Consider the following 27658-nt stretch of genomic DNA (forward strand, 5'->3'; position numbering starts at 1 on the left):
ACAACGTATAATTGAAATGCCTTTGAAAATCTGACTATCTACAGTCCATAATATCATCAAAAGGTTCAGAGAATCTGGAGAAATCTCTCACAAGGTCAAAGGTCAGTATTGGAGCTTGTTGATGATAAGCTCAGAAACACTTCCAGAAATCACTGCCTGACAACAATGCGTCCTCTACAAACGACAGTTAAAGCTGGATCACGGAGAGAAGAAGCCAAATGTGAACAGGATCCAGAAATACCACCGACTTCTATGAGCCGGAGCTCATTTAGCATGGACTGAGGAAACATGGAAAACTGTTCTGTGGTCAGACGAAAGCACAGACGCCATGTCCTGTGGACTAAAGAGGAGAGGGAGCATCCAGCTTGTTCTCCTGGCTCAGGTCTAAAGCCTGCATCTCTGATGGTATGGGGTTGCGTTAGTGCCTATGGCGTGGGCAGCTCTAACCCCGAATTTCCATATACAGCGTGTGCGCTGCGCACCGAAGCGCCGCTGGTTTGCTCTGACCGAAAGGCGAGCGACCTCGCCCACTGTAAAGCGAGTCTAGAGCACTGTGCTGTGGCGTGCAAGCCCTGATCATTAGGAAGAGATCACGGGAGAACTGTGAGTTCACGCAGGAATAGCATGTCAAGAGCAGACTATTTTACCTTTTGGGGTTAATTTATCATCCTTTCCAGTTTAAGTCTGTGATATTATTGCTTCCTCCATTGAATGAGTACATTAGGAAGTTAAAAGGTTAATGTTTGCTTAAAGGATCTGTGGTTTTATGCAAATTTCTTTGGCTAAATATCCCCAAAAGTGAACTTTTCCTTGTCAATGGCGCCGCTGTAGCTCTGTGACCCACTGACCTCTTGGTGACCCTTTGCTCTCGCTGCAGGATGAGACGTAATGTTGATAAAGTGAAGATTTTCCATCAGGAGTCTGTGCATTGTTTTATTTTGAAAGAACCAGATGTTCTATGCTTGTGACTTCCTAGTTGGTGCTTTCTGAACGACAGTGAATTTACGAGGTTTGGCACTGAAATAGACCTGCAGCGTATCTGAAACGAAGCGGAGCAAAGTGGTGCTCCAGGCACGCGCCGCTGCCGGTCTAGAGCGCCGGCTATGGAAATGCTCTGATAGACTAGAGAGGGAGCTCCACAGTACGATTTGCCGGCGTTCTGTGGCGCGCACACTGTATATGGTAATTGGGGGTAACATCTGGAAAGGAACTATCAATGCTGAAAAGCATACAGCGGCATACAGCAGCATATTTCAGCAAAAATGCTAAACCACATACCACATCCATCACAGCAGCATGGCTTCACAGGAGAAGGGTCCAAGTTGCTGAACTGGTCTGCCTGCAGTCCAGATTTTTTACCAATAGAAAACATTTGAAGGCATTTGATCTGGCGAAGAAGACCCAGGACTGTTGAGGAACTACAACCCTACATCAGACAGGAATGGGACAACATTCCTCTCCCAAAACTCCATCAACTGTTCTCCTCATTTCCCAGACGTTTACAGACTGTTGTTAAAAGAAGAGGATAAGCTGAAATATGGTAAACATGGCCTTGTCCCTACTTTTTTGAGATGTGCTGCTGCCATTAAAAGTAAGGATGAGCACATAAAATGGTAAAATGTTTCAGATATCTGGCATGTCAATTATGTTGTATTGTAAATAAAGCTTTATGAGGTTTGGGAGTCATTGCATTGTTTGTTGATTGAAATTGTACACAGTGTCCCAACTTTTTTGGAATTGGGGTTGTAATTTTGGAGCTTTTTATGCCTTTATTAAAGAGAAAAACAGTGGATTTAGTGGGTCCCAAATGTGTGCTTGAGGGGGGAAAAGCTGTTAAAAAGTCTCTGAGGGGCTGCATTTGCTCTGTCTGACAGTTCTGTCCTGTCTGAGGTCCAGACTGCACTCCTGTCAATAAATAAATCATATGGGTTAGAAAATTTTATTTTCAGCCATTTTTTTTAAAGCTTTCCTCTGTGGTATTTATGTTTCTTTACACTAGGGGTGTCAAACTCCATCCGCCCCGCAAGATCCTATCACATTTTAACTAAACTAGTCCACCAGTATGAGGTCTGCAGATTTCCTCCAGTATAAAAATGTAAACTTAACCTCAGTGATTATTAAAAATATCCTTAAGTCATCAAATTTAGAGTCAAGAGTAAAAACAATTAGATAAAATTAGTTTTCCTTTCCAGTTTTCAATGTTGCATCTTACAATTACAACCTAAACTTAGCATTTCACATTTTTATTTCATATTTTGACCTTTTCAATTAATAATTTTGGCCTTTAAACTGCACAATTTTTAATTTTATCTCATATTTTACATTTTCAATTTACAAATATTATTTTTACTTCATTTTTTGGCCATTAAAACTCATGATTTTGAATTGTATCTCATATTTTGTCCTTCTAAACTCACAGGTTTTAATTTCATTCATATTCTTATATCTCACCTTTTAAATTCACAACTGTGAATTTTGTGTCATATTTTGATCTTTTACATTCAGTCTCATATTTCTGCCTTATATATTAATTTTTCTATTCTAATTTTATTTTTTTGTGTGTTTTGAGCTTTTGAACTAATAGGTTTGCCTTTTAACTGCAGATTTTGAGCCTTTAAACTGATCATTCTGACGTTTTTATGTTGATGTTAATGGTATTTATCATCAGAGCTAGGTTGCTTTTTACTTCCCAGAATTCATCACTGGTAAAAATGAGGTTGACAATTTTTGGTTAAACGTTGAACCTCCTCAGGTTAGACCTAAATCCAGATTCTGGCCCCCTGGGATTGAGTTTGACACCCCTGCTTTACACCACATCAGTGTTATCAGTGTTATCTTACCTGTTTTATTGTTTAGAAAGAATACCTGAATAACTTCTTTTATTGACCAGCCCTAAACAATCTCTTCACTCTGAAACATATTCATCTTGAACAGCCGTTGAAAGCGCTGCAGCCCGCCACGTTTTCAGGTTGTTTAATGAGTGTGACCTTTAAATTTCATTTCGAAGCAGAGAGACGCCATTTGCATAAAAATGTGTAATCCTCCTGGAGCAGGATTCTAATAATCTGCATCTCTACTGACTGAAGTGGCAATCAGACAAATGTGCCGTATTACTGTGAGGACTTGATAGAAAACTGTGACAGGAGAAAAGCTGGGCGTCAGAAAACTACACCCTCCAATGGTGGGTGTGTCAGATTTGTGTGTCCTCTCATAATCAGCAGATGATGATGCTATGGTGTGTAAGTTATGGTTACAGTATACAATGACTTCAAAATCATTCACAACTACTAAAAATCAAACCCACCAAAGACCACATTCCCATCATGGACATGTTCCTGTAACGCCCCGCTCAGGATAGAACTCTAAATGCTGCGATCATTTCTTACATTTGATCTTATAAATGCAGACATTCTGGCTTCATTCTTATGCCTCAGCACTGGCGATAGCCGAGATGGTCCATTGGCCCATTTGCACGTTCTTTTGCCCAGGTCATTCCAGTGAGCGTTTTATTCTGAGATAGTGTCGGAGGATTTTCATCAAACTTTAAATAAATGTTCACTCTGACCCAGTGATTCAAATTCAGTAGGCCTCATATCTATCCCTTGTTTTCCCCACCATTCTTGTTAACATGACGTCTCTGAGGGTTCTTCAAACTTTGCACACATGTCCATCCTGACTCAAGCATGAACTGCATATATTTCAGAAGTCATGGGTCAAATACAAGGTCATGAGGCACATGTAAAAAAATATCTGTGTCTGTATGAATTAAACAATAGCTCAATATTATTACAATAATTATTATTTATATAATATTAGTATTAAAAACAGCCTATATTGGCAGTAAGTATTGGCTTGTATAAGCCTGATATCGGCCTTTATCTGCTAAAAGAGCACTCTCTATTATCTTTAAATATCTGCCTACATCAGCTGTAAATATCAATCTATATCAGCTGTAAATATCAGTCTATATCAGCTGTAAATATCAGTCTATATCAGCTGTAAATATCAATCTATATCAGCTGTAAATATCAGTCTATATCAGCTGTAAATATCAGTCTATATCAGCTGTAAATATCAGTCTATATCAGCTGTAAATATCAATCTATATCAGCTGTAAATATCAGTCTATATCAGCTGTAAATATCAGTCTATATCAGCTGTAAATATCAATCTATATCAGCTGTAAATATCAGTCTATATCAGCTGTAAACATCAGTCTATATCAGCTGTAAATATCAGTCTATATCAGCTGTAAATATCAGTCTATATCAGCTGTAAATATCAGTCTATTTCAGCTGTAAATATCAGTCTATATCAGCTGTAAATATCAGTCTATATCAGCTGTAAATATCAGTCTATATCAGCTGTAAATATCAATCTATATCAGCTGTAAATATCAGTCTATATCAGCTGTAAATATCAGTCTATATCAGCTGTAAATATCAGTCTATATCAGCTGTAAACATCAGTCTATATCAGCTGTAAATATCAGTCTATATCAGCTGTAAATATCAGTCTATATCAGCTGTAAACATCAGTCTATATCAGCTGTAAATATCAGTCTAAATCAGCTGTAAACATCAGTCTTTATCAGCTGTAAATATCAGTCTATATCAGCTGTAAATATCAGTCTTTATCAGCTATAAATATCAGTCTATATCAGCTGTAAATATCAGTCTATATCAGCTGTAAACATCAGTCTATATCAGCTGTAAATATCAGTCTAAATCAGCTGTAAACATCAGTCTTTATCAGCTGTAAATATCAGTCTATATCAGCTGTAAATATCAGTCTTTATCAGCTATAAATATCAGTCTATATCAGCTGTAAATATCAGTCTATATCAGCTGTAAACATCAGTCTATATCAGCTGTAAATATCAGTCTATATCAGCTGTAAATATCAGTCTATATCAGCTGTAAACATCAGTCTATATCAGCTGTAAATATCAGTCTATATCAGCTGTAAACATCAGTCTATATCAGCTGTAAATATCAGTCTATATCAGCTGTAAATATCAGTCTATATCAGCTGTAAACATCAGTCTATATCAGCTGTAAATATCAGTCTATATCAGCTGTAAATATTGGCCATTATCTACCGTGAAAAATCAGTTGGTGCAAGCTAGAATATAAACCTGTATCAATTTTAAATACTGGCCAATAATAGCTGTAAATGCACGATCAAGTCAGCTGTAAATATCAACATTTATCAGCTGTTTAAATTTCCCAATATCAGCTTTAAATTTAGACCTTTGTCAGCTTGAAATATTGGTCCATAGCTGCTGTTAATATGGGCCTAATTAGATGTCTATATTAGTCTATATCAGCTGTAAATATTGGCCTAGATTAGTTGAAATATATATTACTGTATCAGCTTTGAATATTGGTCATTATCAGCTGTAAATATCGGTCTATATCAGCTGTAAATATCAGTTTTTATCAGCTGTAAATATCAGTTTTTGTCAGCTGTAAATATCAGTCTGTATCAGCTGTAAAACCAGTCCTGATGAGCTGTAAATATCAGTCTATATCAGCTGTAAATATCAGTCTATATCAGCTGTAAATATCAGTCTATATCAGCTGTAAATATTGGCCATTATCTACCGTGAAAAATCAGTTGGTGCAAGCTAGAATATAAGCCTGTATCAATTTTAAATACTAGCCAATAATAGCTGTAAATGCATGATCAAGTCAGCTGTAAATATTAACATTTATCAGCTGTTTAAATTTCCCAATATCAGCTTTAAATTTAGACCTTTGTCAGCTTGAAATATTGGTCCATAGCTGCTGTTAATATGGGCCTAATTAGATGTTTATATTAGTCTATATCAGCTGTAAATATTGGCCTAGATTAGTTGAAATATATATATAATATAATATAGCTCCATTGTTAGTTTCAGGTTAGGGTACTTTATCTTAGAAGTGGCCTTAATCAAACAGATGATGAAGTTTTTCACATTTACACAAGCGTTAAAAACTCTTAATGCGACTAGTTTCATATTAGCTAGCCAACAAATTTAGGCTTACAGTTCAGGGTACAGAGCAGTGGTCTTAACCTTGACATCATGGATATTACTTCAGTTTAGTTAACGTTTATTATCTAATCCTTCTTAGGATACAGGAAAATTCCTCAGACCACCTGTCACTGGGAAAATGCAACAATGACACAATAAACCAAAAAATAACTGGTGGTTGAAGACAGAGCTGCACAGGTGGTATTACATTGTAAGTGTAAATACTTTAAGTGGTTTTCCCACAAAGTTAAAGTCCTTCTTGACCCTTAACCTTGTTCTAATTCCACATGAATTGTGGCTCTATTGCTCTCTGTATCGAGCAATCAATCTTTTTAGTGACAAACGTTACAGAATGACATAATAACACCATTAGAGTTTTCCGACCCTGAGCGTTACCTCACAGGAACATGGCTGCTGTGGAAATATGGTCCATTAATGCTTAAAATAAATGAGTCCTGATTGTACATGTCTGTGCACACACAACTCAAACAGCACAACTCCAGAAACCAATAACTTATAAATAAAACATTATAGAAAAGATACTGTCCAGATAGTTGTATAAATTACATTTCTTGAAGGTGTGGGGGTTTAAAATAATATTAACACTGTACAGTGTCCAGTAAAGAGGGGCTAAATGTCATAAAAATGCTCCTGATGCTCAATAAAATTGTCATGTGCGGCAATAGTCTGCATCCTGAACCTTGTTCTTGCAGTAGACTGTGCTGTTGTTCCCCAGGGGGCAGTCTCGGAAACCAATGCCCCCATTAGGCGTGTAAATAGGCTGAATGTGGAAATCTCCCTTGAGGAGCTGCTCGTTGTTGAGCGAGACGATCTGGAAGCTGGTCTCAGTCATTTCCAGGATGGAATTATCTTTCTTGGTGCCCGCCTCACAGTAGTCGTCTTTTCTCCGACCCCGGTTGTAATTCCACTGGTTGGAGGACTTGGAGCGGCTCTTCTTGTGCATGTGCCAGCAGAAGATGCTGAGAAAGACCACCAGGACCACGATGACAGCCCCACCGATCAGCCCGGCCAGCAGGAAAGGGGAGCTGGTTTCTGGCTGCGTGGCCTGCTCTGGCCCTGACGGTCGTTTGTTGGTTTCAGGGCTGTAAGACGCCAGCGTGGTTACGGCCTCCGTGCACACTGTGTCATCTTTGGGCCGGTAGTTATTGAACGCATCCAGCGGGATGACACAGATCCGATAGGTGGACTTTGGCTCAAGATTAGCCAGTCGGATCCCCCGGTGGTCCCCACCCACTATCCTCTCTCTGACAGTGTCCCCTGTCAGACTGGGGTCCATCCTTGCCCACGTCACCTTGTAGGCAGTGACGGGGAAGTTGGCCACCCAGTTGACATGGATCGCTGAACCGTTCAGGATCGCAAACGTCACCTGCAGATTCTCACTCCTGGGGGAGAGAGGTTTCTTAGTCCTTAGGCCCACCCCTCTGGTTGAAAAGGTCGGGCGGAGGGAGGGTAACGTTGTGAAGGGTCGTCTGGAGGAGGAGGGCAAGATAAACTGAGTGATAAGCGGGGATTCTGGGGAAGGCGTTGGAGCAGATTCATTCGGCGCAACTGTCACCATGCTCTGTGGACACTGAAGCAGCTCAGCATTCAGCTCCCTGATCACCATGCCCCGAAACTTCTCTGGTTTATGGCACATGAAGCCGCGAACATTCAGCGAGGACGGCAGTGATTTCAGCCATGACACCACCCACATAATGCGGCAGTCGCACAGCCAAAGATTGTTCCGAACCGTAAGCTGCCTGAGACTGCCGAGGCCGTCGAAGACTCCCTCCATCAGCGTCTGCAGCTGGTTGTTAGAAACATCCAACCGCTCCAACTTGTGCAGCCCTGCAAACGCTTTCACAGGGATCTGATTCATCTGGTTATCCTGAAAGTTTAACTTCACCAACACCTCCGCTGGGAGAAATGGAGGCGGGTAGGTGAGCGAGTTTCGGGCGAGGGAAAGCTCCCTTAAGGTGACGAGGTCCTGAAAGGTTCCTGGTGCTATTCCTTCATCTGTCAACAAGTTCCCATCCAGCAGGAGGCGCTGCAGGCGGGTTACATTTCTAAAAGCTTCCTCTGCAATGATGGCAATCCGGTTCTCGTCCAGTCGAAGCTCTTTGAGATCATCGGGGAGACCGATAGGCACGCTGCTGAGGTGGTTTTTGGTGAGGAAGAGCATCTTCAGGCTCACCGCCTCACGGAAAGCCCCCTCCTCCACCCCCACGGTGGAAATGGAGTTATCATCCAAATGCAGCTCCTCAAGCCAGAGCAGCTGAGCCAGAGCGGCTCTAGAGATGGTCTGGATGTTGTTCTCCTGCAGATGGAGAACTCGGACGTTTTTGGGCAGATTGATGGGAAACTCATCCAGCTGGTTGCCATAAAGATAGACAGTTTCCACTGACGCCACGTGGTGCAGCTCCAAAGGGAAGCCAGCGTTGTTGATTTGGTTGTTGTGGAGGAAGAGGATCTTATAACCCTCACCGATTCCCAGAGGCACTGAGGTCAGGCTCCGCTCGTTGCAGTAAACAAAGGTGCGATCGCAGCGGCACTCGTCCGGACAGTTGGAGGCCCGCGAGAACTGGAGGTGAAGGCCCAGCAGTATCGGTATCCACGGCCCGATAAAGGAGGCCCAGTCCTTATTCCATAATCGCATCTGTAACTCCATTTTAAAAGACTCAGGAAAAATACAACCCAGAAAAGAAAGTGTAAGAAGCTAAGACATAAAACATCCAACAGAAAAGTCCTTAGATAACACCAGCATGTCCAGTCTGGTGCTGAAGATGGTCATGAGTAATCCCTTGGTAATTAGTTGTCCCAAGCTTCCCATCACAAAAGCAAAATGGTCTCATTAAGAAATATGATTCCTTCTCCAGCCAGCGTCCATGATAAAGCTGGGTGACATTTCATCAGCCTCTCTCCTCTTTTTCTACCACCACGTAGAGCTCTCGCTGCAGGCAGAGCCATGTACCAAACACCGCAGGCTTATCATTGATGTCTTCTCCCTCCCAAACGTCACGTCATGCACTGCTGCTTCCTCAGACTTGACATTTGCATCAAGAAACCTGTTGCAAAACAAGAATAAAAGGAAAAAATCAGTGCAAAAATGCATTTCAAAGCTTTCCAGTAAAAGCCACAGGATTTCTTTCTCAGGAAGCTGAAGCGGTGCATTGTAAATTGGGAGAGCGGAGCCGTGTGCATACCAATGACTTACAGATTTGTTACATATTCCTGAGGCACACTGCTAGAGGAAGGAAAGAGGGGATTGTTGGAAAGATAGGGAGGGCAGAGGTGTGCTAAAATGGTGGAACGCTGATGTGACTAACGCGAGCCCTAATCTAAAATGAAAACAAACTTCTTCTCCTTCCCCAGGTGATAACTGCGAACGTGAACAAACTGGCAACAAGAGCATTTAAAAAAACAGAGGAATTCAAAGGATTAAAGCAGACGCCAGGAGCTTTTTGTGAGCACTGAGGTGTGAGGAGAGCCGCTGAAGGAGACGGCTGTCTCCCTGACAGAGAAGGAAACTGTTCACAGTCACAGCTCTGAAGGAGAGTTTCTGATTCTGATGCCTGAATTAACTGAACGCCACACCACAGAGAAACAATGCTAAACAAGCACAGGGCTGTATAAATATCCCTTCTATTCCTCTCCTTCTTTATCGATCAAAATGTCCTATTTTTGTACTGCCTTGATCATGTTTGGCCCAAATACAGCACTTAACAAATTTATTAGACCACCTGTCATATCTGTCTCAGAGACCATCCAGCATCATGAAGTGCTTTAACGCGGACTCTTTCATTTCCAGTAAGCTCTCTACGTTTTACCATTTCGCACAGGAATGAGGAATTTCAAACTGAATTCACCCAAATTTGAGCCGGCTCACTGGGCTTCTCTGAGAAATCAGAAATGAATCAAGCATAACATTCAACCACTAAAACTCATTTTTCTGCTCAGGAATGACAGTAAATAACTATAATTTGACATATTAATCAAGAAATATTAATGTGCTTTACTATTTTTTCAGTTTTTTTGTAAATTAGTAAATTTGAAAATTCATGGATAACAATAATAATTCTATTTTAGCATTAAAAATATCATTTGGGTTAAAGAGCTTCTACATATTGGTGTATTAACCATTGCAGAAAAATCAAAAATGATTTAGGTAATTACCAATGCTGTAATACATTTGTTCAGCACTGTATGTAGAGAACCTTCTGTATCTGTTTGAATGAGTAGTTTAGAAAACTGCAATACAGCCAGTGGCTGATTTTATATTGGCAGATGTATAATTGGTGGTGTGTCTGTGTTGATTTGCACGCCAAACTGTTCCTCCAATTGTCCTTGATACTGCGCAGAAGAATTCTAGGGTGTACTGGTTCAAAACTGGTATCAAAAAAACCCATACTAAATGTGCAGATTTTTAATAAATTCCATAATTGTTTCTCCTTTTGCCCCCTCCCCCGTTCCCAATTACAGTACTTCCACTGTATTAGACGTACGGTCACTGTATTAGACGTACGGTCACTCCACCACAATACCACAGAGGAGACAGCCTTCGCGCTAAAACAGAGGCGGACTTTACCACCAGGCCAAGGTTAGGACTGCTGTGTGCCCCGTGAAGACACCATTAACTAAACCCTCCACAATGATTGGCTGTTTGCCTTGTCAGTTATTAACCCTTAGGCATCCTTTAAAACGACTACACACATGTAACCCTAGGGGACATTTTCTGCACCTACTTTAAAAGCTAAAATTCATGATTTATTTTTAAAAACTTTTTTTTCTTGTTACCACTCCACCTCTGATCATAAAATAACACATTTTTGGTCATTGCCATGATTTTTTTGTGTGCTTGACCGTTTGACCCTAACTGCCAGTTTGTTCAATTTCCAATTCAGCAGAATGAATTATTTTCCTAAGGCTAAGTGGATTTTTTTTAAATTATTATCGAAGACAGTCAAAATTCATCAGTTACCACCAACATCAAGTTTGATGCATTTTAATTTTTTTGTGCAGTGTCTAGAAATTGTTGGAAATTATGCAAAAGATGGACGCCTAGGAAACATCTGACCCCCACTTCATATGGTTATATTCATAATTTGTTTATTTTTTCAACTGATTGATTTTTTTTTTTTTTTTTTTGTGATCACCTCCAGTTCTAATCATGACATTGCAAATCTTTGGTAGGTTTTTAGGATTTGAATAAAAAATTAATAATTTAAAAAATCTAACTTATTCACCAGATATATTTCAATTGCCTTATTGACAGTGATTCACTGCCTTATGCCTTATTTCACAGAGCTACAAAAATCCCACTGTAAGTGTGTCTTTTAAGTGCCCTACGGATACACACTTGGCCCAAAAAGGATAGTGGTGCCATCTAGTGATTAATAGTAAAAATTGCAAGTCTAAGGTTCCCATTCAAAAGTGCATCACAAGTAATAGTAATAACAGTGGTGCATGGTATTGCAAATTTGCAATCAAAATAAGCAATTATAATGGGTTTAAATGGGCCAGTTTTGTCCCCAGGCGTTGAACACGTGAGTTTTGTTCCTATGCACAATGAACGATGCCGTGTCTCATGGCACCAGATTCATCACCAGGATAAAAGAGGGTCAACATATTTGCCTGGCAGACTTGAAGCAAAGCCAAATTTGTTCACTGAATGTATGGGAACTTTGGCTCTGCTCTCTCTCTCCCGCTGATTCATTAAGTGTCGCCGTGCTGAAGGAAGAGGAGCAGGGCTAGATGGTGATGAACGCAGCCTGTCAGCACAGATAAGATGAGACAAATTCTTCGCATGGGGACAAAACTAAGATCGATGCGGGCTCCTCGCAGTGAGGAAAGGTGTAAGTGTGTGGGCAAGGTCATGAGATTAAAACAAAGCAGAGAAGTCAGCGGGATCTGCATCGGCACAAAAACTCCTAGAAAAATATCAATTAAGTGCTGCTTTTACGGGTCGATAATCCAATAAAAGCTCCATGCACAAGCACTGATCATGGTGTATTATTAGCGCTTGTTAGCTGGGTGCTACTGATGATTAATAAGATGGCACCAAGCAGCAGCAGCAGCAGCAGCAGCCAATTGACAGATTGCATTGATTTGTGGCCAAGGCACTTCAATAGTTATGTAATGTTCCTTGGGGGGCAAACAAGGCATCAAACTGAGTCCAATTATGGCGACCCGACCTCGGTGTGGATATTATCAGCGGGCTCTTTGGCATCAATCCTGCTGCACAGCCTATATTCATCAGCAGCTCCTGCAGAAAGATGGGAGAAGACCGGCTTTGTTGTTCTGCAGCAGCGTCCCAGTTTGCAGAATTAACGGAGGAAAGGGGAATATTTGACGTATCATCCAGGTGGATGTAGGGCTGGGCGACATATCCAGATTTAAACAGATATATATTCATAAATACAGGCCTACTGCCCAGTATACAGACGTTTAAAGCTACTAAGTGATGTGCTTATTGATCAATATGAAGTGTTTACGCTTAATGGGGAATTATAACAAGGGTAACTGACTTCCTGTTTGCATACAGACCTACCAAAGCTAAAAGATAAAGCAGCCAATAACGTGATTAATAAATGAATAAACTATTTCTGGGCCATGATTAATGCCCTAATTAATACTGATGACCACTCTGCATAGCAGCCTTCACCCTCAGCGTGTGACTGTGGAGTGAGACGGTGTTATGAGAAGGCGTGGCCTGTGCTAGTAGTCAGATGACTACTAGCTCAAGACCTTTTACCATTTTTTTAGGGCTGACAGCTTCAATTCGATTGGTCGATTGGTCGAAAAGCTTTTGTTCAACCAAGATCACTCTGGTCCGTGAGTCACCCGCCCCCCTCCCCCTAAGGTGCTGGTCAGGGGGCAGACGTGTAGTGTGCAGCTGGCTGATAGAGAGATGTGCTGCAGGGGACGAGGAGCAATGCAGCTCTAGAATTACAGCTAGAGAAGCACACAAAGCTTGCAGAGTGGGATATTTGCTGATATTTTACAGCACTAACGCTCAGAAACGGCAGATCAACTCGTCACAAAGTTGCAGGCTGTTTGCATTGAAGTGGCGCTGCTGAGTCTCTCTGCTATGCCCTCCCTCACTGCATCAACTCCCGCGGTCAGTTTAATTCACCTGTCGGTAAATAGGCTGCGTAGTATCATTTTCTTTTATAATCTCCTAAAAGTGTTCATGTTAGCGTTAGCTTCTCTTACAGACAGGCAGAAAGCAGAGGACATAAAAGGCGATGTCTGCTGGTCATTGAGTCCCAATGAGCCAACTTTTTCCCTCTCACCTCCATAAATAACTGCTTCATGCTGTCTGCTTTATGCTCATAGGTGACACGGCGCAGGCTGGATCAAGTGATCCTGTTATTAGTTGCTGTTATAAATGAATGAAAAACGATGATCTGAGGTTATTTTGTAGGCCGTATGAGTTTAAAGAGTTAGCGTGCCGGGACCATGGAGACCAAAGGTAGGTGATCGCTGATCGTCTCTCAGTTAATTATATTTCTAGTACGACGTGATGAGCCTAAAAGATATATTAATGCTCCCAAAGGCTTGTTACGTTCATTTAAGGATCATTTAGAGTACCACGCAGGTGCAGTGAGGAGCCTGGATGGATTAAACAGGTCCCCAACAAGGTGATTTTTGAAATTTATTTTTCTTTTTTCTTTTTTTTCTTTACCTGAACGACCAATCGATTGGTTGGTGCCTGGGTGCAATTTTGGTCGACCAAGTTTTCTTTGGTTGGCTACAGCCCTAGGTATTTTTTCTCATTGTAACCACATTTCATTATTTGATATACATTTTTTTGCCAAGTCAACCAACTTTTGCCAAATTCTGCCTATTTTTCTGGCTTAGTTAACCCCTCTTAAGCCACTTTATACCAATTTTTCATCCCATTTCACCAAATCTCCACCCATTTTTATCACTTTAAAGCCATTGCTGCCACTTGTTAACCTCTTTTTACCACTATTTCAGCTGCTTCAGGACAGTTTTCTTCTTCAGGACAGTTTTCTTCTTCAGCTGCTCAGATAAACGCTGAAAATTGCTCTAAAACTTTGAGGCAGTCCTGTTTGTCAACAATATTAATCCAGTGTAGAAATCCGTGGTGGAATTGACAAAGTTGAAGTTAATTAGCGAACTTTATGAACTGAAGATGGAAAATACGATGCTTTCAGGTAACTACAGTAAATTAGACGACTGTAGTCTATATGATATGATGTGATCAAGTGTCACATAAAAGTTGGAAAATCTAGTTTTTGACAAGAAACTTCAATAAATCCAGTTGTAAATATGAAGAATGTGTTTATATTTGAGATATAGAATAGATGTGACAGACTGATTTTGTCTTTCCACCAAACTATAGAAAGTATTGATAGTGGTAAGGATAAGGACTCAGATCAATTAGGCGTATCGATAAGGGTTCCAATATCAGTAAACCTTAATGAGCCCCATCCCTACTTCTATCCCATTTCTGCTACTTTTAAAATCCAATTTCACCACTTCTTCCACCAATTTTTGTTGATATTGATTCATTTTAGCTATTTTTACCCCAGTTTATTCTGTTTTTAACAAAAGGGATTTACATTTTTAAGGCGACATTTGCTAGAAAAAGTGTGTGAACCCTTTGGGATTTCTTGGATTTCTGCATAAACTGGTCATCAGATGTGTTCTGATCTTCATCTAATTCACAACAATAGACAAACACAGTCTGCTTAAACTAATACTGCACAAAAAATGATATGTTTTCATGTTTTTATTGAACAAAACATGTAAACATTCACAGTGCAGGGTGGAAAAAGTATGTGAACCCCTAGGCTAATGACTGGTTGACCCTCCTCTGGCAGCAATAACCTCAACCAAACGTTTCCTGTAGTTCAGATCAGACCTGCACAACGGTCAGGAGGAATTTTGGACCATTCCTCTTTACAAAACTGTTTCAGTTCAGCAATATTATTGGGGTGTCTGGTGTGAATCGCTCTCTTGAGGTCATGCCACAGCATCTCAATAGGGTTGAGGTCAGGACTCTGACTGGGCCACTCCAGAAGGCGTATTTTCTTCTGTTGAAGCCGTTCTGTTGTTGATTTACTTCTATGCTTTGGGTCGTTGTCCTGTTCCCATCCTCTGTTGAGCTTCAGTTGGTGGACAGATGGTCTTAAGTTTTCCTGTAAAATGTCTCGATAAAATTGTGAATTCATTTTTCCGTCAATGACAACAATCCGTCCAGGCCCTGAGGCAGCAAAGCAGCCCCAAACCATGATGGCCCCTCCACCATATTTCACAGTTGGGATGAAGTTTTGATGTTGGTGTGCTGTGCCTTTTTTTCTCCACACATAGCGTTGTGTGTTCCTTCCAAACAACTCAATTTTGGTTTCATCTGTTCACAGAATATTTTGCCAGTAGTGCTGTGGAACATCCAGGTGCTCTTTTGTAAACTTCAAATGTGCAGCAATGTGTTTTTTGGACAGCAGTGGCTTCCTCCATGGTGTCCTCCCATGAACTCCATTCTTGTTTAATGTTTTACTTATTGTAGATTTGTCAACACAAATGTTAGCATGTGCCAGAGACTTCTGTAAGTCTTTAGCTGACACTCTAGGATTCTTCTTCACCTCATTGAGCATTCTGCGCTGTGTTCTTGCAGTCATCTTTACAGGACGACCACGCCTAGGGAGAGTAGCAACAGTGCTGAACCTTCTCCATTTGTAGACAGTCTGTCTTACTGTGGACACATGAACATCAAGGCTTTAGAGATACTTTTGGAACCCTTTCCAGCTTCATGCAAGTCAACAGTTCTTGATCATAGGTCTTCTGGGCCAGGCATGGTTCACATCAGGCAATGCTTCTTGAGAACAGCAAACTCAAAGCTGGTGTGTGTTTTTTATAGGGCAGGGCAGCTTTAACCAACACATCCAATCTCATCACATTGATTGGACTCCAGGTTGGCTGACTCCTGGCTCCAATCAGCTCTTGGAGAAGTCATTAGCCTAGGGGTTCACATACTTTTTCCAACCTGCACTGTGAATGTGTACATGTTTTGTTCAATAAAAACATGAAAACATATCATTTTTTGTGCAGTATTAGTTTAAGCAGACTGTGTTTGTCTATTGTTGTGACTTAGATGAAGATCAGAACACATTTGATGACCAGTTTATGCAGAAATCCAAGAAATCTCAAAGGGTTCACACACTTTTTCTAGTGACTGTATTTACTGCACAAATAAATAAAAAGGACATTTGTTTCTTTGATAAGAGTGGTTATCATTCAGGTTAAATAAAAAATATGGACATCACAGCTTAACTTTAGAATGGACCATGATTTTGCAGACCTCCATGGTTCCCCCAGTGTGGCTGGGCCCCAGAAGGCTTTCCCATGTATCCCCCGTTTATGGGCAGCCTTGTTTCCACATGACTATTCTACAATGTTCATGGCTGTGTTCAGCCACCTTCAGGTACAGTGGGGGTCCCCGGTCTCTGGCACCTTTATGTTGGGGGTTGCGGGCAGAAAAGGTTGAGAATCTCTGGTCTAGGGCCCCACACACTCTCAGCTCTGATTAGCTCCTCCATCCTCCACATCAGAAGATGAGGAGGATGGAGGAGAAGAAAGCAGGGACAGAGAGCAAGATGCAGCTAATAAACACAAACTTAAGCAAAGGAAATAACACAAGTAAATTTAATGTAACCATTGTTAAAATATTCCTCATTAATACAGGAAAATGATTATTAAAAAATAAATCGAATCACATAAATTTTCTTTAAACAACACATTTTTGCTTGGCTCTCCAGCTAAGGGGGGCATGTATAATTTTCTTTCTGGCAACACCCCTGACGATGGCTGTAGGCTGACCTCTGCCCTCAGTCTGACCAGTCTGTCTGCCTCCTCTCCGTCTCTTCACTGGTGTTTAGGTCATCTCTAAAATTAAGTTTTCGTCACACGTGAGCGTGGGAAGCTTCTTGTTAGTGACGTCACTAAAGTTTGGAACAACAGAATGTGCATCTGATCTTTTAAGGAGGTTTTAAAGCAGCGACACAGGAGTGGACTTTTACACAGGGACGTCTGATCATCAGTGGATATATTTGTGGATGCAGTCCTGCAGCACAGAGACATGCACTCTGTTATTGTCTCTATAAAAACCACACAAACACCGTCCCTGAGGGGCTGTCTTTTATTAGTCCTGGATGGTGCCTACCTTTAGGATGAATAAAATTATAAAAATCACAAGACCACAAAACGTTTGGCTCATTTTTCATAATTAATAAAAAGTAACACTTTATTTTGACAGCACCAGTAAAAGTCCATGAATGCCACAGTGGCATCAGAATACCTGCAGACGTCTCAGCGGGATAGCAGACAGTCCTGCCAGAAATCCTGCATTTAGATATGAGATTATTTCTTGAGTTCCTTATATTACATTTTTTCCAACAAACACAAGCAATTAGTCATTCTAGACTATAACCAACAATAAAATAGATAAAACTAGGGCTGGGCAATTTAGAAAAATATCTAAGTGTGATGATTCTGACTAGGAACGGATGTATTGAAGGGAGTTATAATTTTAATTTCATTCGCATGTTCAATAAGAAATAATTTACAGGAATTTCTTCAAACGTCTCTGCAGCAGAAAAAAAGTTTAAAACTGACACAAATTTCAGGTGAAAGAAATATTGCTCTTTCTGTGATTTAAAAATTGCAGCAGGCTAATTGCGATTTTCGATTAATTGCCCAGCCCTAATATGAATGGACAAAAAAGTGCCTATATTTTACAGAGAGCTTCTGCTTATTTTGATGGTTTATGGTCTGGACTTTTTTTTTTTACATTAAAAAAGAACAAAAACAGGCAGAGACAAATGAATTCAGAGGGCCCCATGCCTAGGTTCACCGCTGACGATCAGTGTTCCTTTTGGGAGCTATTTTAAATTTTACTTTTAGTCTCATTTTAGTCATTTCTACACTTTCTAGTTTTAGTCAACAAAAACTCCAAACATTTTAGTCTAGTTTAAGTCCACATAAAGTCCTCACATTTTAGTCTTTACTTTTAGTCCAAGCATTGATTCTCTCTCCTAAATCTGGTACCAAATCATGGTAGTGTGTTCTCTGTCAAACCTGGGGTCCCTGCTTTCTACAGCTGAGAGGCAGAATAGATACAGATGTGTTGTTTTTGACAGATTTACCCACAGAGGAGAAATATCACAGATTTAGAATGTCTGACGAAAACTGCATTACATTTTAGTCTAGTTTTAGTCATCACAGATCTATTTTTGTTAGTCTCAGTCTAGTTTTAGTCATCACAGATCTATTTTTGTTAGTCTCAGTCTAGTTTTAGTCATTACAGATCTTTTTTTGTTAGTCTCAGTCTAGTTTTAGTCATCACAGATCTTTTTTTGTTGTCTTAGTCTAGTTTTAGTCATCACAGATCTATTTTTCTTAGTCTCAGTCTAGTTTTAGTCATCACAGATCTATTTTTGTTAGTCTCAGTCTAGTTTTAGTCATCACAGATCTATTTTTGTTAGTCTCAGTCTAGTTTTAGTCATCACAGATCTATTTTTGTTAGTCTCAGTCTAGTTTTAGTCATCACAGATCTATTTGTGTTAGTCTCAGTCTAGTTTTAGTCATCACAGATCTATTTTTGTTAGTCTCAGTCTAGTTTTAGTCATCACAGATCTATTTGTGTTAGTCTCAGTCTAGTTTTAGTCATCACAGATCTATTTGTGTTAGTCTCAGTCTAGTTTTAGTCATCACAGATCTATTTGTGTTAGTCTCAGTCTAGTTTTAGTCATCACAGATCTATTTGTGTTAGTCTCTGTCTAGTTTTAGTCATCACAGATCTATTTGTGTTAGTCTCAGTCTAGTTTTAGTCATCACAGATCTATTTGTGTTAGTCTCTGTCTAGTTTTAGTCATCACAGATCTATTTGTGTTAGTCTCTGTCTAGTTTTAGTCATCACAGATCTATTTGTGTTAGTCTTAGTCTAGTTTTAGTCATCACAGATCTATTTGTGTTAGTCTCAGTCTAGTTTTAGTCATCACAGATCTATTTTTGTTAGTCTCAGTCTAGTTTTAGTCATCACAGATCTATTTTTGTTAGTCTTAGTCTAGTTTTAGTCATCACAGATCTATTTTTGTTAGTCTGTCTAGTTTTAGTCATCACAGATCTATTTTTGTTAGTCTCAGTCTAGTTTTAGTCATCACAGATCTATTTTTGTTAGTCTTAGTCTAGTTTTAGTCATCACAGATCTATTTTTCTTAGTCTGTCTAGTTTTAGTCATCACAGATCTATTTGTGTTAGTCTCAGTCTAGTTTTAGTCATCACAGATCTATTTTTCTTAGTCTCAGTCTAGTTTTAGTCATCACAGATCTATTTGTGTTAGTCTTAGTCTAGTTTTAGTCATCACAGATCTATTTGTGTTAGTCTCAGTCTAGTTTTAGTCATCACAGATCTATTTTTGTTAGTCTTAGTCTAGTTTTAGTCATCACAGATCTATTTTTCTTAGTCTGTCTAGTTTTAGTCATCACAGATCTATTTGTGTTAGTCTCAGTCTAGTTTTAGTCATCACAGATCTATTTTTCTTAGTCTCAGTCTAGTTTTAGTCATCACAGATCTATTTTTGTTAGTCTCAGTCTAGTTTTAGTCATCACAGATCTATTTGTGTTAGTCTCAGTCTAGTTTTAGTCATCACAGATCTATTTTTGTTAGTCTCAGTCTAGTTTTAGTCATCACAGATCTATTTGTGTTAGTCTCAGTCTAGTTTTAGTCATCACAGATCTATTTGTGTTAGTCTCAGTCTAGTTTTAGTCATCACAGATCTATTTTTGTTAGTCTCAGTCTAGTTTTAGTCATCACAGATCTATTTTTCTTAGTCTCAGTCTAGTTTTAGTCATCACAGATCTATTTTTCTTAGTCTCAGTCTAGTTTTAGTCATGGACAAAAAGGCTGTCGATGAACAGTTTCAGTCAGAGTTTTAGATGACAACATTAACACTGTTGGCCATCCTACATCTCTGTCATCAGGCTGATCCATCTTATGAAGCTCCAATCTGAAACGTTTTAGCCCTTTCAAAAAATCTCCAGACCAATCGGTGTAATTTGAGGAGAATATTCAGATAATTTAGTTTTGCTGGAAGACTCAGGTAGTAGGCTACTTGGTATATTATCGTTGTTAATGGCTTAACTCTAACCAAGAACTGCTTCTTTTATATCTATCTTGGTCCATGGTGGGTGGGGGGGTCATGCAATGTCAGGGGGCCTCATGCCAGACTCTTCTTCGGGCCTCCTTTTGGCCAGTCACCCTCCTCACTCCTCACCAGTTCTACTTCTACAAATGTCGCGCTCATATCTGTAAGGAAACCCTCGCTCTTTACCAGTTCCACCCTTGCAAACTTATTCATCCATATTTATTCATTATTATCCACATCCATATTTATTCAGCTTAAACAGGGATATAATTCTCCTTTAGCTGAAAAGTTGCCAACTGTGGCCTACTGTTGGGCCAAAATGGAAAGAAAAAGCCCCCAACGTCCACAGCTTCACAAACATTCCATCCTTGCCTTTGCCTACACACTGGCTTCAGTCATACCAGCCACACCCTCAATTCTGCATCCTTCTTAAAACAAACAGATGAGGTCTACCCCCCCCCCCCCCCAACAGTGTGTGCCCCTAGAGACGTGAACTGTTCTGACTAAAATGTTTTTTTTTTTTTTAACCATGCTGTTGGCATGTTTATTCCTGCTGTAAAAACAGAAATGTGTACATATTGTAGATGGGACTTCTGCTGCTTCCAGGCCCAGCCTCTGGTGGACACTAAGGGAACTACAGCCTTTAAACTTTAAACTGCTTTCTTCTTCTTTTGTGATTTAATGGAGGTTAGCAAACAGCTTTCAGATGCACTAGCGCCATCATGTGGCATTAGTAACACATTACAACCAGGCAGCAGTAAAAATAACGTAGGAAATATTTCATAAATTGATTGAAATCTTTGAGTTTTTTTAGTTTTAATTGACTGTTCAAATTTTTAAAATCTGTGGTTCACAACTGGTAGGTTGGGACCCTTAAGTGTGTTAAAGGGCTGTTTCAGTGTTTCCTGGAAAAACTGTGGTAAAATATCTAGAATCTACGGAGGCCCAGAGCAGACATGTGTCTGTATATTTTATTGACTCTGTTTTAAAGAACAGGCAGTAAATTATGGTTGTTTTCTGGAGCTCCTGGCTGACTTATCCTGTTTTCTTGGAAGGGCAAGAAAGTTGTGTTTCTTTTAATAATGCATTGATTTCTCCAGACCTTTAAAAAAAATAAATAAATAAAAACTACATTTTTCTCACAGGCATGTCCTCCATAAGCTTTACTGCTCTGTTCAGTCCGGTTTTTTCCATCTAGGGTCCAAACTGAAACATTTCCATCAAACTTATTCTAAAAATAGACATCTGAGATTCTCATTATTAAGGTGGAGGTGGGTAGGGCTGGGCAATTAGTCGCAAATTAGATTAAATCCCAATATGGCCTGCAGCAATATTTAAATCACAGACAGTGCAATATTCCTTTAACCTGAAATGTGTCAGAATACCAGATACACTTTGTTGCAGTAGATGTTTTATGCTCTGCAGCAGTGTTACTCAACCAAGGAGCCAAACTGTTGAAAATACCTTTGCAAGAACCACAGTCTGAGAGTCGTAAAGTGACAAGAACAGCATGGAATACAATCAAAATAAGTTAAAGGTGGCAAAAATGGTCAAAAAGCAGCAAAAATGGATGAAAGGGGGTGAAAATTGGCAGAAAATGTGAAAAAAAAAAATCAGAGAGTAGCAAAAGTGGTCCAAAAGTGGCAAAAAATTGGTGAAAAGTGACTAAAATGGGCAAAAAGCAGTCACGAGTGGCAAAAAGAGCAAAAAGATAGGAAACAAGTGGTATGTAATGGCAAAAGGTTGCTGAAATGGGCAAAAATGAAAAAAAAAAATAGTGGAAAAGGGCAAGAATGGGAAAAAAGTGGCAAAAAGAAGAGGCCAAATTTGGGAAAAAAGGTAACAAGTGGTATGTAATGGCAAAAGGTCACTTAAATGGCAAAAAGTGGCAAAAAAATGGTGAAAAAGAGCAAAAAATTTGGATTACTGTGGAATAAATGGGGAAAAAATCGCAAATGAAGTTGCAAAATGGCCCCAAAAAAGAGATTTTTAATGGCAAAAGATAGCTGAAATGGATGAAAAGTGGCAAAAATTGCAAAGAAAAAGTTTTTTTCAGGTTTTCAGGGGGAATAATATTTCAGATTAAGACATAATGTTGAGTATCACTGCTCTACGCTGTATGCAAACACAGTTTCTTATGCAAACACAGTTTCTTATGCAAACACAGTTTCTTATGCAAACACAGTTTCTTATGCAAACACAGTTTCTTTTGTGGATTCTTTTTTTAAAATAAAAATCTTACTTTTCTCCCTCGTGTTTTTTTTTCTTTTTCAAAACAAGAATAACAAGAAAAGATATGGATCAAAATGCCTTTTCTTATACTAAAGTTATGTATTCCCAGTTTTATTTATCTAATATGTGCTCTTTTTAATAAAGACTGATTTTTTATTGCTTGTGTTTGTTAAACAGCACATAAGATGGGGAACCTAAAAATAATTAAATCACAATACTGGGAAAAATAATGGCATTTCGATCATTATTGCTAATCCTTCAGCCCTAGGGTCCTGTGGCTGGACTGGGAGAGAACCACTCTTCTACATCTTTGCCCATCCCTACCGAGTGGGACGTTTCTTTCACATTTTTGTGAACTGTTTTGCATTTAAACCAAATTTAAAAAATCAGTAGATTTCAATCAATGAATTCTAATGAGCTTTCTAAAAGGAGAGACTGTGAAGCTGGAGACAGTCTGAGCATGTCCCTTTTTTTCTGGCAGTTTAGGACTAACAGAAGTTGGTCTTTATTCCAAACCCTGGTGGGCAGAACCAGACACACACATCGATGGATCCTCGCCGTCTTACCTCCAGGAGAGCAGAAAGTCATGCGCAGTCACATCCAGCCGCACGGCTCGTCTCTGCGCACTCCGCTGCGCTCACATCGGGCACAAAGTGCGCATCCTGCCCGCCGCGTCCTGTCCCCGCTCCTTCCTCCCTGCTCTCTCTGGTTATCATCTGAAGCATTGTGCTGAATACGTTAAGATCCACAGCGAAGCAGCAGCTGCAGGCAGGGAGGGAAGTTCAGGCTGAAAGCGCCCCGGTTCTCCGCATCTTCCCCCCGGCCACCAGCCTCAAACACTACCCGGCAGAAGGAGTCGCCCTCCGGGCTGCTGCTGAAGTTCCTCCGCAGCCTTCAGAGGAGGAGAAAGGGGCATGGAGCAGAGAGGAGAGGAGAGTTAGATACTCCCATGGTGACCCCCCGCCGCTCCATAGAAAGACACCCGGGATATGAAGTCCATAGTGTGGGTAGAGAGTTCCGGACACTGCCTGCTCCGTGATGGAGCTCCGAGAGACTGTCTGAGTCCGAGGAAGACGCAAACACTCACTCACTTTCTCTCTCTCTCTCTCTCACACACACACTGCTCGTAGACCTCCACACACACCCCCTCCCCTCTCTGAGGCTCCTTTATTACGCCCCCTTCTCTCTCTCTCTCTCTCTAAGGTGAATTCAGGGATATCTGAACACCAGGAGCCTCACACATCACCACACTGTCTACACAAATAAACTTCTACACATTTATGATCAGTCTGGAGCCTCATCTGTAGAGGAAAACCTGGACTGGGTGTACATACATTCACTGGCCACTTTATTAGGTACAGCTTACTGCCTACAGTTTCAACAAGCTGGAAAGATTTTGGTCCATGATGTGAATCTCCCATTCCACCATCCTCAGAGATGCCCTGTTGGAGATCTGGTGACTGGAGCCAACTGGACTCCAGTGAACTCACTGTCATGTAAGAGAAACCAGGTTGAGATGGTTTGATTTTGTGACCTGGTGCATTAACCTTCTGGAAGTTTCCATCAGCGTGTCCACTGCAGTCAGAGAGGGATGGACACGGTCAGAAACGACACTCAGGTAGGCTGTGGTGCTTAAAGGGATATTTCCTGTGGCTGTAGTAGTGGCATTAGCCTCCAGTGTGTGATCCTGCTGTTATTACGAGCTCAGAGAGAGCCGGCGCGTAGCGGCTGTAGATGGGAACGTGATGTCAACGTAAATTAATGAGTTTTAAGAAAAGATGGGCCAAGAACACACGTTAGCTCGCCCCTGCGCTGTGTCAAAAACACACAGCACTTCATTTCTCCTAAACCCCCTCTGTGTCAGGCACTAGTTTACGATGCAGCTTTCGCCATTTCATATCCTTCCGCCTCCGCTCACTGTTCACTGCTCACACATCCGCCAGTCGGCTGTGTGGGTCGCAGTGTAGCGGGGTCAAGCATCGGTTACTACAATGCATTGTGAGTTTTTTATTCAGTTTTTTGCAGGTTCAGAAGATGCTGCGTGTTTACGTTTATTCAGGCTGCTCTAACAAGCACACCTCCTGGACACCATACAGATTTCACCGTTTTCCGCTATGTGACGTCGGTCTTCGCCAACTTTGGCTTGAATATGGATATGAACACCCCACCTTCTGCACTGAAAGTTTAATGCAGTGCCCATTTTACCGAGCAGGACTATTTAAAAGGACGACCAAAACACAAGCATAGGTTGAGGAGCTCCGCTGTACCTGCACTTCAGGTAAGCTCTATTTACCGACACAAACATTTAAAACTGCCAAACGCTTAAACATTTACAGGCAATTCCATTGCAGAGCCCAAGCCACGAAGCACAGCTTCCAAAGATGTGGTATTTCACAGCAATGGGTGGGCTTGTGTGACATATAATTTCCTTTTTGTCACTCCAATAGCTGACACATTGTTTTCATAAGGTAAGCATATTGTGCCGGCTGTAGCTTGTACCAGCCATTAGAGGAAAAGGCGACAGTCATAGGCTTACCTGGATGACAAATTTCCATTCGGCCTTTCTGGTCGGGGTCTGTTTTTTCCAATTTATCTTTGGAAAATTGAAGAAGGTCCACAAAAGACCGGCGTTTGTTAAGGCAGGGGATTCTGGCTGGAGCGTGATGCAGGCGTCTGTGAGCCGCTATCCTCTGATTCAGTGATGTCCTGGAGAAGTGTCGCAGCGAAGTCCCACTCATGACAACAGCAGCTCTCTGAGTGGGTTGGCATGGGTTTGCATTTTTTACATCTACACCACCAGGTAACTTCAGATCTCTCCTGCTCTAAACTTTAAAATGAAGTTTCTCTAGTCTCTCTTTCACTTTGCTGACTCTTGATCTGTCAAATTTCTTCTTCAGTGTACTCCGGTTCTTACAAATATCCTCTCATATCCACAGTAAAGGGCACTTTGAAATCGCTCATGTTATCGTTGTTTTAGCTTGATGTGGTGTTATTATTCCTGTAGAACGCAGACCAATGTGTGATGTGTGAGCAGTAAACAGTGAGTGGAGGCGGAAGGATACAAAATGGCGAAAGCTGCATCGTAAATTAGTGCCTGACACAGAGGGTTTTTTTTGGGAGAAATGAAGTGCTGTGTATGTTTTTGACACAGCGCACAGGAGAGCCAACATATTTTCTTGTCCCATTTTTTCTTAAGACTCGTTAATTTATGCAGACAACACGTTCCCATCTATGCGCCGGCTCTCTCTGAGCTCATAATAACAACAGGATCAAATTACACAGAAATCACTACAGGCTAATGCTACTACTACAGCCAAGCACCTCATATGACCCAACTTCAAAAATCCCCAAATATCCCTTTAATAATTAACCCTGACATACTCCTCATATTTTATACCTTTACGTAGAATTTCCCCTTAAGTTTCTAGACAAAATTGTAAAGAATGTCTAAATAGCCTAGGCCATGTTAATTAATGCGTGATTACCCTTTATAAATGTTTCAGAGAGCAGCTCCTTTTTGGTTTTTATTACAAAGTATGGCGTCCTGTTTTACATAAGACATAAAAACATAGACGCCATAACGGTCATAAACTCTGTCCTCACTGGTTAATCATGAGGAATCATGACATTCAACATTTACCAAGGGTCGGGTTAACACTGAGTCTCGCAGCCATGATAGCTATCCGTGAACGAGCTGGTCCAAAGAGCCGACTCTTTCTGATAAGATCCGGATCCCTGCCAAGAAGGGCTGGGCAATTAATCGCAAATAAGATTAAATCGCACTATGACCTGCTGCAATGTACAAACCGCAGAAGTTGCAATTTTTCTTTCACTTGAAATGTGTCAAAATAGCAGCAGCAGAGCTTTAATGCTCATGGAAATGTCTATTTTTAAAATAATAGTTTGCAAAAATCCTCCTTTTTGTATGTTTTGTTTTAGTCCAAAAGAGTGACATGAAAATGATAATCCGCTTCAATAAAGCAGTTGGAATCAAATTTTCAATAGGAGCAAAAACAGTAAGCTCATTGTATTCTAGCAGCAGGCGAGCCAGCTCCCCCTCCTCCACCCCAGCCACCTCCATTATAGCGTAAAGCTTGTTGCACCCTCACATTCAGATTCATGCTACTATGATTAATAGCTTCTGAAATAATTACATGGTGTGTTATGTATCTATCCACATGGGGGTTTCTAGCCATGCACTCCCTGGAAAGTCAAAGCTGATGACTAAACCAGGGAGCATCTTTAGAGCAGAGCCTTCTCTGCAGAGTAACACTGTAGGCTATATCCATTTTGCAATGAAATGGTTAAAGTATGATGAGTGCTCGCCATATTGGGAAAAAAAATCACAATTTGACTTTTTTTGCAAATCGTTCAGCCCTACTCCCAAGGGTGATTCTCTATCTTTATTACTGTTTCTGTTACCATTATCATGTATGTCTGTGTGTTATGTGATTGATTAGTGGGAATGATCTTTCCTCCACACTTCTCAGACACACCACGAATCAGGACTCAAGCCTGATGGTGTAACATACATTTTTATATAGAGTGTGTCAGCCCAGCCAGGAGCAGATTTCATCTGACTCACAGTACATTTTAAAAAAATAAATACATATTTTCATGATCTAAATAACACTGAGCCCAGTTTGAGTGGGTAAAATGAAGCCAGACTGGTACCCAAATGAAGAACCATGTGAGAGCCAAAAGAGCCGCATCACTAAAAAGAGCTGAAATTCCCATCATTAGAAATGGCAGCTCAGTTACCTTAATAATGTAATGAACCCCAAAAACAGAACAAAATAATATCTTGTGGCCACAAAAAAAAAAAAATATATATATATATATAAATTTATATATATTTTAATTTATTTTAAATTTCTATTTCCTGAAATTATCATAATGAGCCTAATGGTGTATATAATAAACACTGTAACATTGCTCAAAAATAAAAGTGCTATTTAACATAACTTATCATTTTATTATTATTGATTTATAAGTTTGGATTTTATTTTGGTAGGGAGTCCATTTACCTCATGGTTATGTGCTTCTGTTTCTTCGTTTCCAGACCTAAAACAGCAGAACGAAAAAGGGAAAATTCAAAAACCAATATCGGCTGGTATTTGTTTTTGTCTTTTTTTTTTTTTTTTTTTTTTTTGTTCAGATAGAAAAAAAAATGTTTTTTCATTTTTTAGTTAAAAACGAAAAAAGGAAAAAGGGCGCCATTTTTGTTTTTTGTTTATTGG

General features: G+C 40.2%; 1 protein-coding gene across 1 annotated transcript; it reads right to left on the reverse strand.

The window, feature by feature from the left end:
- Positions 1-6686: 6686 nt before the first annotated feature.
- si:dkey-87k14.1 (leucine-rich repeat transmembrane protein FLRT2) lies at positions 6687-8684 on the reverse strand. Its single transcript, XM_041813419.1, has one exon. The coding sequence runs from the start codon at positions 8682-8684 to the stop codon at positions 6687-6689; it is 1998 nt and encodes a 665-aa protein (XP_041669353.1).
- Between the last annotated feature and the right edge of the window lie 18974 nt (positions 8685-27658).

The sequence above is a fragment of the Cheilinus undulatus genome, linkage group 18, assembly GCF_018320785.1.
Source record: "Cheilinus undulatus linkage group 18, ASM1832078v1, whole genome shotgun sequence".
Lineage (NCBI taxonomy): Eukaryota > Metazoa > Chordata > Actinopteri > Labriformes > Labridae > Cheilinus > Cheilinus undulatus.

Excerpts from the sequence above, each read along its gene's own strand:
- si:dkey-87k14.1 (XM_041813419.1), bottom strand. The coding sequence starts at position 8,684 with ATGGAGTTACAGATGCGATTATGGAATAAGGACTGGGCCTCCTTTATC.